The sequence below is a fragment of the Echinops telfairi genome, unplaced genomic scaffold (assembly GCF_000313985.2).
Source record: "Echinops telfairi isolate 266 unplaced genomic scaffold, ASM31398v2 ScPeMD7_7409;HRSCAF=8447, whole genome shotgun sequence".
NCBI classification, from domain to species: Eukaryota; Metazoa; Chordata; class Mammalia; order Afrosoricida; family Tenrecidae; genus Echinops; species Echinops telfairi.
In genome coordinates this window covers 17,305,097-17,317,439 of record NW_022111309.1, presented here as the reverse complement: position 1 = coordinate 17,317,439, position 12,343 = coordinate 17,305,097, and the positions used below count along the sequence as shown (strand labels likewise).

Sequence of the window (12,343 nt, the reverse complement as noted above, 5' to 3'; positions counted from 1 at the left end):
CGGCTGCTCCTGGCTAGCCCGCGCACCATGCCTTTGGAAGGGTGCTGGCGCCTGCTGCTCTTCCGGCAGAGGCAGGCATTGACCTACCTCTTCGATTCCCTCCTCCTCCTCCTGGTCCTGAAGCACCGTGTCCAGGATGTGCCCTTTGATCTTGAAGTCCCGGGAAGTGCTGAGCTTCATGTGCTGCATCAGGTTGACCTGTGACAGGATTGGGGTGGTGAGGATCCTCTCCTACTGCCGGTTCCTATTCCTGCCCAGGTCTACTGCACAGACCTTCAATTCCTCCTCCAGGAACCACACACACAGACTTGATCTGCTCTCCCATGTGCTTGGACTCAAGCCACCAGACCAGAGAGCAGAGGAATAGAAAGTTTCAGTGTTTGATATCCGACCCCCCCTCCCCTGGAGGATTGCTTCAGTGTCAGGGTCTCTCAACAAGGTCAACACGATAGAAAACAGCTTACCTTGGATTTCTTAGACAGGTGAATGAGAAATTTTTCATACTGTTCAATGGCAAAGATGAGGTTGGGAATCGGCTTCATCTCTCGGAGGACTTTGGCCTACAGGACAAAAGAAAATTGCACCTCAATCTCACGGCAAGGGGGCTTTCAAGGTCTGGAACCCTCTGGAATTGTCGCTAGCAGAATGACGAGGTGTTGGTGCTTCATGGTGGGTGGGCAGGAAGACACTGGTCTAAACAAATGCACCTTCACTTATAGGTCAGTAATCTAGCATTCAGGGAGGCGTGGTAGTGCTGTGCTGCAAACCGAAGTTGGTGGTTCAAACCCACCCAACGGCTGGCTCCATGAGGGCATGACCCAGTGGACCACAGCCTAGGAAACCCTATGGGGCTCGGTCTGTGGGGTCCACAGGCAGCAAAGTTGCCTGTCAGTGATATAAATGTTTGGCAGTTCCATCTCGGGGCCTGGATTCCAGAAGCGCTCAGGCTGAACCTTCATCCACAATCCCCAGGCTTTTTTGTTTAGAGACTGGGTGAGGGTCAACTCGTTCCATTTCCTGTCTGTCTGCACGTGAACTCAGGTGGCTAAGCACACCTTCTACATCCTTGCAAACATTGCTCATGCAAAGCATGTTTATGTATTTTAGAAAACTCCCAAGTGGGGACACTGAAGTTTTCACCACCATCCCCAATATCCTAACGAAACATTTCACTTTGCATCAGTTTTCACGCCTGCCTAGTGTTCTATAGTGCGCATGCACTTATTTTTCAGTATTTAACTTGTACAAACGATTGTCTTTACACAATCGCTGTACCCTAAAATTGGGATTGCTGCATCAAGAGGATCCACAGGTCCCATCGCTATGGACAAGGGGCCCTGTGGAGACACTGTACTAGCTTTCACCTTGCTAAGCCACTCCTCGAGGAGAAAGGCCGCCTTCCGTAAAGAGCTACCATCTCGGAAAGGCAGCTCTGCTCCGCCCTCCTGGTGGTGGTTGAACTGATCCGACCTGATGGCGGCAAGTGTGGTTTCAGGAACCACGCAGAGCGTGCTGGTTTCCCCGTGAGTTAGTTAATTGTGCCAGCCTGGCCGATAATCACATGTGGTGCTGGTTGAAAGGCGGAGGGATAAATGGGTGGTGAAGCCTCGCCTTTCTAGTTCTCAGGTCTCTTGTTTTGTGATGGTTTCATCGGGTGCAGCTGCCTTAGCAGTTCCCTGCTTCAGCTTGCAAGATGGATTTCCTACAAGACATCCCCAAGGAGAAGCCGCATGGATCTATCCCGATGCAGCCCTGGGTGCTGGAGCAGCCGTGTGGAGACCCCTGCCAGTGCTGAGATGCGTACAGTACACGTTCACTGACTCAGCTTTCCTCCTGCAGTCGGCATTATTGCCTCTGTTTTGTGAGGTGAAGGACTTTGTGGACTGGTGTTGGGTATGGGTTAATGTTGGACTTGTGGGCTTGGGCAGCATTGGGTTGGGATGTTTTCGTGATGCACATTTTCTTTACATAAAACTCTCTCTTATACATGAGTCGCTGTGGATTTGTTTCTCCAAAGTACCCAGACTAATACACCCCGCCTCCCCCAACGCGAACACTGTTTAGAGAACACTCAGTTGTGCTCACCAGCTTTCCCTGTACATAAATCTTCCCTTACAAGAAAGCGCGAGGGATTTTCTGGTGCTTCCTGGGTAAAATATGCTTTCTAGTTCAGAGGAAATGAAAACGTTCCATCTGAATATAAAAACCGAGTTGAAATGCAGCCCCCAAACCCCCCACCCCCACCCCAACGTGCTTGAAAAATTCCTGTAAAAATTCCATTATCTTTTAATTCCATTTTCCCTCAAAATTTGAAGCCCCCTTGTATGTCTGGCATGGATGGCTTTTTTGAGCTGTAATTAATCTGTCCTACAATTCACTCATTTCCATGTTATTGATACTGCAGCTGTCCCTGTAATTGTAGAGCATTTTCGTCACCCCTATAAGGAATCCTGTATCTTTTAGTAAGCATCCTCCAACCTCCCTACCAGCTCTCAAAACCCACTGCTCACCCACGATGAGCATCTAGGACAGAGCAGAACTACTGCTGTGGTGTCCTACACTAACTTACTGGCAGCAGAAAGCCTCATCTTTCTCCTGCAGAGTGGCTGGTGGCTTTGACTTCTGACCTCGTTAGCAACCCAATGCATAAAAACACTATGCAACCAAGGCGCCATCCCACAAGCTCTAGGCAACCATTAATCCTGTCCTTAGGCCTGCCTCGGTAGACACTGCATGTCAGTAGAATCATACAGTCACTGGGGGCTGGATCCTTTCACTTAGCATAACGTGGTCCAGGGTCACCAGCAGCCTGCCTTCTCCGCCTGGTGTCAGCGTCTTACCATGGCTGTGGCAACAGCAGCAGCCTTCTCCTTTTTCTTCTCTCCTGCAGGCTTCAGGCTCTTACTCTTCTTATTCTAAAGACACACAAACTCAGTCATTCCCAAAGATTTTCCCACAAAGCCACAGGCGAGTGGGAATTTCCTTCAAAGATAATTGCAACTGAGAACGGGAGTTCTAGGGGGTGCACGTTTGGATGGACAGGCTCATCTGCGCAGCAAGTGCTGGCAGGTGGAGCAAAAGGGTGGTGCTGCTCCAGAATCTTGAGGTACTGTCCTGCCTTTCTGTTCTTGGGAGGTTTCCAATGTGTACTCCCTGCCACCTGCTGGACAGAGGACTTCCCTGTCGCCAAGGCTGTGACTCTTGACAGGAGTGGGGCCTCACCTGCTGGCTGAGGAGCACCTGGTGGTGTCAAGGCGCAGAGCTTGTGGTCAGCAGCCCAGTGGGAAACCCACAGCGAGAGCAGAATCAACTAGGCTAGCCCAGTGACCACTGAGGTCCTACGGATGGTGAAAACGGGAAGCAACGAGAAAATGGCATTTCTAAGTTGGGAAGCTGGCCAAAAGGTCTCCATTAGGAAGAGGAAGCTGAGTTGGCTGTCTGAGGGGTCAACAGGCAATCCCCAGCTGTGCAGTTTGGTTAACCTGTCGGAGAAGGACTTACAATGGGCTGAGGAACACTTGCCAGTGCTACAGCTGACCGGGCAGTCAGCAGAGACTGAGAACGTCCTCCCAGAGGACAGTGCTTTTGCCTGGAGTCAGAGCCGCGCCTTCTGGGAACGGAACACAGTGAGTGCCCCATGGGAGCGCTGGAAGGAAAGGCAGGAACTGACACTGGAGAGAAACGGGAGGACAGGGAGGGAGAGGGGGGTCAAGAGGGCATGGTATGAAGGAATGTGTTCTTGGCCCCAGAAGGCAGGATCAGGGTGGTAAGAGTGTGAAGCCTTGCCGTGAGAGGGGCTGGCAGCAGCTGTAGAGTGGGCACGCAGGGATAAGTAGGGAGTGTGGACGTCTCCCTCAAATCAGTGCACCCCTAAATCAACCCCTCTACTGCCTGTCACCAACCGTTACAGGTAGGCCTACAAACACAACGCTAACAAAGAGAACTGTCTCTTAAGGTAAGGTGACCAGATGTCCCACTTTTGAACAATTTTTCCCACGTCCCACGGCGTTTTTAAAAAGTCCCGATTTTTGGAAAGAATGCACAAGCTAGGGTATATGGTCCTCGGCTGCCACGTGGCTATTTCGCCAGGATATGCGTTTTATCAATGGTGTCCTGTTTACCAATGTTAAAATCTGGTCACCTTATCTCAAGGCCATGCAGTGTGGGGGCAGAATTGGGTTTGGATGCAATGCTAGTGTTTCTGTCGATGCTTCTCATTAAAAAGCCAGGCTGCAGGAAATCAGAGGGGAAGCAGCTGTGATTTCTAGGGAGGACCTGGAGCTCAGGACTCTGGGCTGCTGGGTCATCAGGCACATCTGGTAGAGAGAAACCGTTTGCCTGAGATCGGTGGACTTGCCAATAGGTTCTTAAGTCAAACAGAGGTGAAGAAGAGGAAGAAGGTCTAAGGAAAGCACGTGACTGGCTCCTGTGAAGAGGAAGCACCTGTGGAAAACAGACCTGTCTTGGAGGTGCCTGGTGCGTCACAGAAGGCCTGGGAATGGGGTTGGGAGCAGCTAACTGCAAGGCAAGCGGCAGTTCGAAACCACCAGCTGTTCTGCGAGAGGACGACGAGGCTCTCTACTCCCGTAGAGTCACAGGCTCAGAAACTCACTGGGCGGTCGCACCCTGCCCTACAGGGTGGCTGTCAGTTGGCATGGGCTTGCTGGCAGTGTGTTTGGTTTGGTTTTGGTGTATCTGTCTACAAAGGATACTTTATGACATGTGGCCTTAGAGACTGGAAGCCTTGGAGATCATGGAACTCAAACCCCAAACTGATAGAGAGCGGGCAAACTGTGCACGGACAGCGTGGCCCCCACATGACACTCGTGAGCTCAAGGGCCGAGAACGCGTGCCTGCGAGCATCTGGGTGGGTGAAAAGAAGAGGCCTGACCGTAATAGCCTGACACAGAGTACAGAGATACATCCTTAACCCGATTGCAAAGCTGCTACAACGGGCCAGGAAGACCTTCAACTACCGGCCCATTACTGAGAGCCTCCAGCTACCACCAGATGACAGGCCACCTGGTCGCTGATTCTCAAGGGGAGAATGAGGAAGGTAGCAACGAGGATAGAGCAAGTGTAGCATCATCACTGGTGTGGTCCCAACACATTGCTGTACTCCTGGCTCTGGGTTCTTGGCCAGGACTGATCCTTGGCGGGGCCTTTCTCGTTGATTCTTCAGAAATCAAGTAACAGCTCTGTAAACCGCCTGCCCCGGTAACTAAGTGGCCTTTGAAGATCGGTGGTTTCCCAGGGCTTCATGTGGTTAAGCCCGTGGTTCTCAATAATGGGTGGTTTTGCCCCTCGGGGACCTTTAGGAACGCCTGGAGGCAGTTTTGGTCATCACAGCTGGGGAGTGGCTACTGGTATCTGGGATGATGCAAATACCCTACAATATCCAGGTCAAGCCCCCAATCCGATGACCTGGTCCCACATGCCAACAGTGCTGACGTTTAGAAATTCTGGTCTCACAAAGAGTAAAGAAGGCTAAAGCATCTCAAGAATTTGATGGCAATTGTGATCAAAGGACATTTAAAATTTCTTCAGACCCTGTTAGGATATTCACTGAAAGGCAGAGGGGAAGAGTTCTGGGCAGATGGCAGAAGAAGCCCCGACTGCCTCTGCCTGGCTGGGAGTGCTGTGCTGTTACATGCATTTTGCCATCAGCTCTCGGCCTTTCTTCCCAAGCTCGCCACTGTCCGTCCACTCCCAAAGGAGGCCCCTTGGTTGCAGGGGGAACCACCCAGAACTAAACCAAGTCGTTGAGCCCCAGCATGTTGCTCTTTTCCTACTCTCAATGCAAGCACACCGAGGGCTTTCTCTCGGCAGTGACATCTCTGCAGGGACCAGGCATTAACTGCATCTCCTCTGGGCTTTGGTTGAGGAGGCTTGCTGCATACTCAGCTCAGATGGCCAAGCAACCGCCTGCGAGGCAGAAGTCCTTTCTTGCTTGGAGGGCTATTTTTGGTGTTGAATGGGGATCGCTCACCTGCACGTAGGAAATAAACGAGTAGCACAGTGGGGTCAGATGGGACCCAGACAGCTTCACCTGCAGCACATGGGGAGGATGCCAAGGTTACTGCAAGAACCCCACCACACCAGCCCTTGCCCGACCTAGGGCAGGTGCTCTCCACTCACCAGCTTTTCCATGTTTTTGGGAATTCCCCTGGAGCTCCCACACACCTGGAGATGCTAACAGACAAAAGATTCATAGGTCAGTATAGCACCCTATATCTATGTCCTGGGAAACTACAGCCAACTCTTTCCGGGAGCTTATGGCCTGTGGAGACGCAAGCAAGCGACCACAGCAGAGAGACTCCCAGGCCCAAGGCTGCACCCTCCTCCGGTCCTCCCCCAGACAACAAGGGGCTGGAGGGCCTGTTTCGGACTGGTTTAGCTCATTGCTTTAAGACTCCTTCCAAAAAAAAAAAAAAGACTCCTTCCAGCTCGCCATAGTCCCTGCGTCTACAAAAACTAATGACTCAGCCATTTCCCTTTCAGAAATGCCCATGAAGAGGAGGGTGCTCTGCATTTGACTATGGAAGTTTCAGCTGGAGCTGCATCAGCGGGTGAAGGTGCTGTTAGGGTTCACCGTGAAGGCCGGTGTCTTGCTTCGGTCAGTCATCCCTTTCTAAGTCTGTAATATGGGTCATTGCTAGACTCAGAACTCTACTTCCCGGTTCTTCCCAAGACTCTCGGAAAGTCTGCTGGGGTCCAAAGCATTCTAAGTGCAAGAAAAGAATTCCTTGTCAAGAAATACTAAGAAGCATTCACTTAAGCTCAACAAGGCAAAAAGTGTGCCTTGTATTTTTAGCATAATCATCTCGCTCTCTACTCTAGGGCTAGATCTGGCATGTTACAGATTGCCCCTGGTGGGGCAAACCAGTTCACACGCTAGGAGGCAAACAGAAAGGTGGACTTCTAGTTCACCCTCTAGTCTCCTTGGCAGAAAGACCTGGTGATTTCTTTCCAAAACCATGACTGAAACCCCCGTAGAGGGCAGTTCAACACGCACACCCCGGCTGCCTGAGTCAGAACTGCCTTGGCGGCAACTCGTTTCCTTAACGGAACGGAAGAGGGACCTCACAGCTCTTCAGTGCTGACAGTGGTTGGAATAGTGTGCTTTTGGGGATCATACGGAATCAGAGTTCAGTTATCATGATAGTGTGTGAAAGATGCATTCACTCTTAATCAAATGCTCAGGGAAACAAGGGCGTGTAGAAGCAGTTTCAGAACTAACTATGCCATCAACTGCTCCTCTCTGGCCTGTGAAGAGCCTGCCACTTAGTGACAAATCAGAATCAAGCCATGACTGGTTCCAGGGCAATGCAGCCCCATGGGCCCTGTCTTGGCTGGCATGGAATGGCGGTGGTGGTGGGCCTGACCAGCTCAGATACTCACATATTTGACCAGTGCTGTAAGAATGGTGTACATTTTGCACAAGTCCTTTAGCAAGGCGTCCACACAGCTGCCTGCTGGCAGGGCCGTCTGCACCAGCTCGTGGAAGAACGTCAGCAGAGTGCCCAGTTGAATGATGATGGCTTTCTCGAGGGGGTGATTTCCTGGGACTGCCTGTGAAGAGGCTTCTTCTGAAGGGAAACAAAATTGGCCCACTCAAGCTCAATTGGCCTTATTTTCCAGTTAAGAGCAAAAGAAATTGAAAATCATTAACTGGGGACTCTGTGGGGAAAGCGAGGATGTAATCCATCCTGTGGTGGCTGCGGCTCGAAGCTTCGTGAGCCTCCATTCTCTCAGCCACCCCTGCGATTGCAGCTCAGGGCTCGCCTTTGGTAGAGCAGTCCATTGTGGACCGAGGGGGTCTTTGCTGCCATCGCATTTCTTGGAAGCCCATCCTGAACCCTCCTACCTGAAAGGATTTCTTGGCTCACTTGTCCCTTAAGCTTGGTGATCAGCCAGTCTACTTCTTCCAGGACCTTCTCAGCCTGACTCAGAACCAGCAACTGTGAAGTAAAAGAACGCCTGGCTTGGCTCCCTGCACACAGCTGCGGGGTGACACAGCCATGGCGATCAGGGGTTTCCTCGTCACAGGGCGCAGAATGTAAGGAATGGCTCGGCCACCCCCTGGCTCCGGATCAACACTTACACAGACAGTGGGAGCAGCTGTCTTCAGAGTCACCAGTGCAAAGTGGTTTGTTTTCTCCACCTCTACGTCCTGGGCCGGGAGAGAGAGGTGAGCCCTGAGGGCAGGAAGGCTGCTTCCCTGAGCCCCAGCCCCAGGTTTCAGTATGCCTAGCCTAGGCTGCCTGCAGTACCTGGTCTATGTCTCCCAGCTGCCCGTGGATATCCTGGGACAAGTCACGCAGCAGGGAGACAGGGCTCTTGTACAAAACATGGAGGCTGAAGTGCAAATGTAGCAGGCCTTTACACACGGAGGCATCCTCTAGGAGCAGGAAGGAGAGACAGTGAAAAGCTAGGTTATAGCACACCCAGGCCCTTTTGTGGGAGATGGATGGGGTGCTAACACAGCTTGCCACATCCCAGTGTTACACAAACTCCTGCAATAGGGACCTTTATGCACGTGACAACCTGAGGAAAGTAGGCATTTCTCGTGATGAGTCAGCCACCATCATCCAGATGAAAACATCAAATACTCCCAGCACCTGAAAGCCCCTTGTCCCCCTCAAGGCACACTGCCACCCCGATGTCTCCATGTTGTATATTCCCACTGCTGCACGGTGCTGGTGCTCCAGCTGGGGACACATCACTTCTATTGCTGACGGACAAGGTGGGGTTTCTTTTAAAGTGGTGCTGCTATGAGAATTCTTCCATGTTTTCTATTGGGAGTACAATTGCTACTTGATCTTGTTGCAGCTTTCCAGAGTGGTCAAGCCACTTCCCAGCTCCCCCTGCAGGGAGCGTGGGCTCCCACAGCTCCCCTTGCCTGCACTTGGATCTGGTATTGTGCATCTTCGTTCTCTGGTCATCCTGGCAAATGGGAAACGGGACGAGCTTTCCTTTTCTAAGTGCTGTCATGTGGGAAACAAGGTGGAAACCAACCTCACTTACCCAGGCTGTTTTCTTTGCAAATCTTAGACGTCCAGGATAACATCTGTGAAAACTGAATTGAAGATCATATGGATATTAAAGAAACACATCGCCGGAATAGAAGCACCGTCCCTTTCCAAATCTAAGAGAAGCACCTGCCCAAACCTGGCCCTGGATCCCCAGCGTGAACAGACAGCGTTTTCCACAGCACCTGCTTCCCTTCTCACCTCTGCGGCCTCAAGTCAGGGCTAAGGCCCCGAGACCAGGGTCTTTGCCACCTACATGTCCTCCATTCCACCCCCACCACCCGCCTCTGGCTGGGGCTCAGCGCTCTCCCCCTTCCCCCACACCCTCACCCATCTGAGGCCCGTGGTGCAGAGCAAGGCAAGGTCTTGCCTATAGAGAGGAGAGAGTTGCCTATGGAAGCCCAGAGGCCAACAGAGAGGGGAACTGAGACATTAAAGAGGCAAAAATAAGACTCAATTTCCAGGCAGTCTGCTTCCTGTCTCGGCACTTCTTTGGGATTGGCTTTCAGCTATATATATATAGGCACTGGGATGCAGTTACATGTATGTGCAAAATGATAAATGAAATTCATTTTTGATGTGTTGGAAAAAAGGTAAATTAAGAGGCTAGCTCACAGCTCTCTGGGAAGTGATCTAACAGATCTCCAGGACACTGTAATATGAACTACGCAAGCTGCAGGACAATGGTCTTGTCTGTGCCGAGCAGCAGGCAGGAGAAGACTGTCAGATTTGCTTGTATAGGAATAAAGGAACTCTGGAAGTGTGGGGGGAGGTCAGATGCGCAGGCTTTCCCTCCCCTGAAGGCCAGACTGCTGTCTCATCCCACCACAGGGGTGGGCCTGCTCCCTGCCTCTGGGGACAATGGACAGGCTCCTGTAGGAGGAGTTTTAACCCTACTGATAATGGTTCTTATGGAGACCCAGAGACCACCTTCTCATTGCTGTGTAACCTATAGTGCAGCCCCTCCCTGTGACTTATGTCTCTCCCTGTAATTAGTGGGCTGGCATGCCCCCAAAAGGAATATAGGCGTAGGTCAGCAAGAGAGAGCTCTCTCTGACTCTGATCTCTCCTTGCTGCTCACTCCCTGGTCACTCCCCTCTCTTCCCCTTCTCCTCTCCCGTCCTTTCTCTTGTACCCTTGCCCTCCTTCCCTTCCCCCTCTCTCCACATGGACCACCAAGCTGGGCTGAGGTGAGCAATGCTACCATGTAATGTGTCCAACTGTATTATTGTAATATCTCTCATGCTCTCGATGACTTTAATATGATACTTATATAACTCAACCGTACAATTGTGCATTACTGAACCCAGAAGTAGTATTACTGAACCCGCGACTAACGGTGGGGGCTGGCCCCCCACCCACTCTCCCACCTCCTCGCCATTTTAATTTAATACTACATGGAAGGATATGGAAGAAACTAAAAAGATTACTTATTTGCGGAGGAGAAACAGAGGAGATAGAGGATATTTACTATACACCTTTTTATAATTTCTGTTTTTCAAACCCTATGCCTTATTACCCATTAACATTGAAGAATGAAGTAAAAATTTTTAAAGAGACTCTGAAGTTATTGGGGGTGGGACGGGGAAGGGAGCCTTAAAAACGAGCGTTTTGGCTCTCCAGGATCAGCCTTTCTAAATCCATTTCCTTTCCTCCAAACAACCCCTGCAGCAGTTCCCGTTTCTTCCTTGCAGCCCAGCAGTAGGATGAAAGGACAAAGCAGACAGCAAGGGGGACACACTGTTGGGAGCTGCGGTAAAATGAGCAACAGTGGGGATTTCTCTGGGCATCCTGGGGCTGGGACAACAGGGACTAGCGCATCTTGTCATGATGCACTCGGTACCAGAAGCAGCCTGTCTTCCCCGTGAATCTGGAGGGAGGGGCTGCAGGAGCCCAGAGTTCTGGGCTCTCAGGAATGCACCGATCATTCCACAGCAGACTGCTCTCGAATGCCACAGAGCCACAGACTGTGGCCTGGCTCTCGTTCTTCGAGTGTGTGGAGCATGAACAAACGCTTGTGTGCCAAGTTTACAGGTATGTGTGTACCCCTGCACATGCCACTTCTTTCAGCCTGTCGTACCCTGGGCAATTTCATCTTTCTCTGTGGAGCCGCTGCCCTGCATCTCAGCACCTGGTAACCTTGCAGAGGGAGCCAAGGGCTGCATGTGTCAGCTGCTTTCTTCATCACAAAGGTGCTACACGTTCCCTTGGGAAGGCAGGGAAGCAGCAAGGGTGGGGAAGAGCCAAGAAGAACTAGGCTGATGGCAGCAAAGATCAATTTAAGGCTGGCCAAAAAGCAGCAGTATGTTTTTGCCCTAGGATGGCTGATCGTTTTAAGTATGACACGATAGAAAGCCTATGTAGGAAAGAATACGTCTCATAGGTCTTCTAGTAACTCAGGAGAACAATGAAGTATATTATTTTAAGTACTGTATATGCTCGTGTATAAGCCGAGTTTTTCAGCACATTTTTAATGCAGTGTTTGTGGTAAAATTAGGTGCCTGGGCTGATATTCGGGTTGGCTTATACTCAAGTATATGCGGTAAGTTGCACTTCAAGATGACCTTTAGATGAATACCTTTAAGATGCAGGAAGCCTTGCTTTTTCTTTGGAATGCTAAATGGGGCTGACTGAGTGAGTGGTGCTGACCTGTGGGGAGGAGGGCTCCAGGAGCTTGGACAGGTTGAAGAGAACACTGATCAGGAGGAGGGCCTCTTTGCTATTGAAGTCTTCTTCTGGGCAGGTAAGTAAATTCAACAGAGCCCTCTGTGGAAGGAAAAGCACACGCAGAAGCATCAGCAGACATTCTGCTCCGGAGGAAGAGATTCCCAAGACAGGCGTGGAAGAACAGAGAGCTGACCAATTTTAAGAGGAGAAAACTTAAAAATGCATCTGGATTGATCAGTAGTTTCTTAACCCACTTTCAACCAGAAAGCTCTCTGAGCATTCTCTTGAAAGAACGATGGACTCTTCTTCCTCCAACCTCCTCGGCCAAACGCATTCATTAGGAAAAAACCATGCGCCCAGTATCTGGTGACTCACAGCTCTCTGGGACCCTGGCACTCACCCCCCAGGTATAGACGCCCCCTGGGCCCCCAGCATTCCCTACACATCTTCCCTGTTGTACCTCCTCCACGCCTCTTCTCATCACATTGTCTTATCTGTCTGTGTTTGCTCCTTTCCCTGCTAAATCTTCAGGCACATCTTAGGAATGATAAAGTCAAGGATATTCTCTGTGATATAATACGCTGCTGTTTTGGAAACAATTTGTGACAGGCAAAACCAAAAGCCACCATGGTTGGAGGTAGCGT

General features: G+C 50.9%; 1 protein-coding gene across 2 annotated transcripts in view; it reads right to left on the bottom strand.

The window, feature by feature from the left end:
- The window catches only part of FANCI (FA complementation group I), a 94,358-nt gene that overhangs the window by 1,291 nt on the left and 80,724 nt on the right, over positions 1-12,343 (bottom strand). Inside the window, exons 27-37 of one of the 2 annotated variants that reach the window (XM_045296512.1) lie at positions 11,682-11,798; positions 9,028-9,079; positions 8,274-8,401; positions 8,105-8,173; positions 7,868-7,961; positions 7,402-7,589; positions 6,139-6,192; positions 5,990-6,049; positions 2,841-2,915; positions 465-560; positions 88-198 (exon numbers count right to left, since the gene is read on the bottom strand). In XM_045296512.1, the coding sequence (XP_045152447.1) occupies positions 88-198; positions 465-560; positions 2,841-2,915; positions 5,990-6,049; positions 6,139-6,192; positions 7,402-7,589; positions 7,868-7,961; positions 8,105-8,173; positions 8,274-8,401; positions 9,028-9,079; positions 11,682-11,798 (1,044 nt within the window). The remainder of the gene's footprint in view (positions 1-87; positions 199-464; positions 561-2,840; positions 2,916-5,989; positions 6,050-6,138; positions 6,193-7,401; positions 7,590-7,867; positions 7,962-8,104; positions 8,174-8,273; positions 8,402-9,027; positions 9,080-11,681; positions 11,799-12,343) is intronic. The other variant, XM_045296513.1, reaches the window with a different exon arrangement.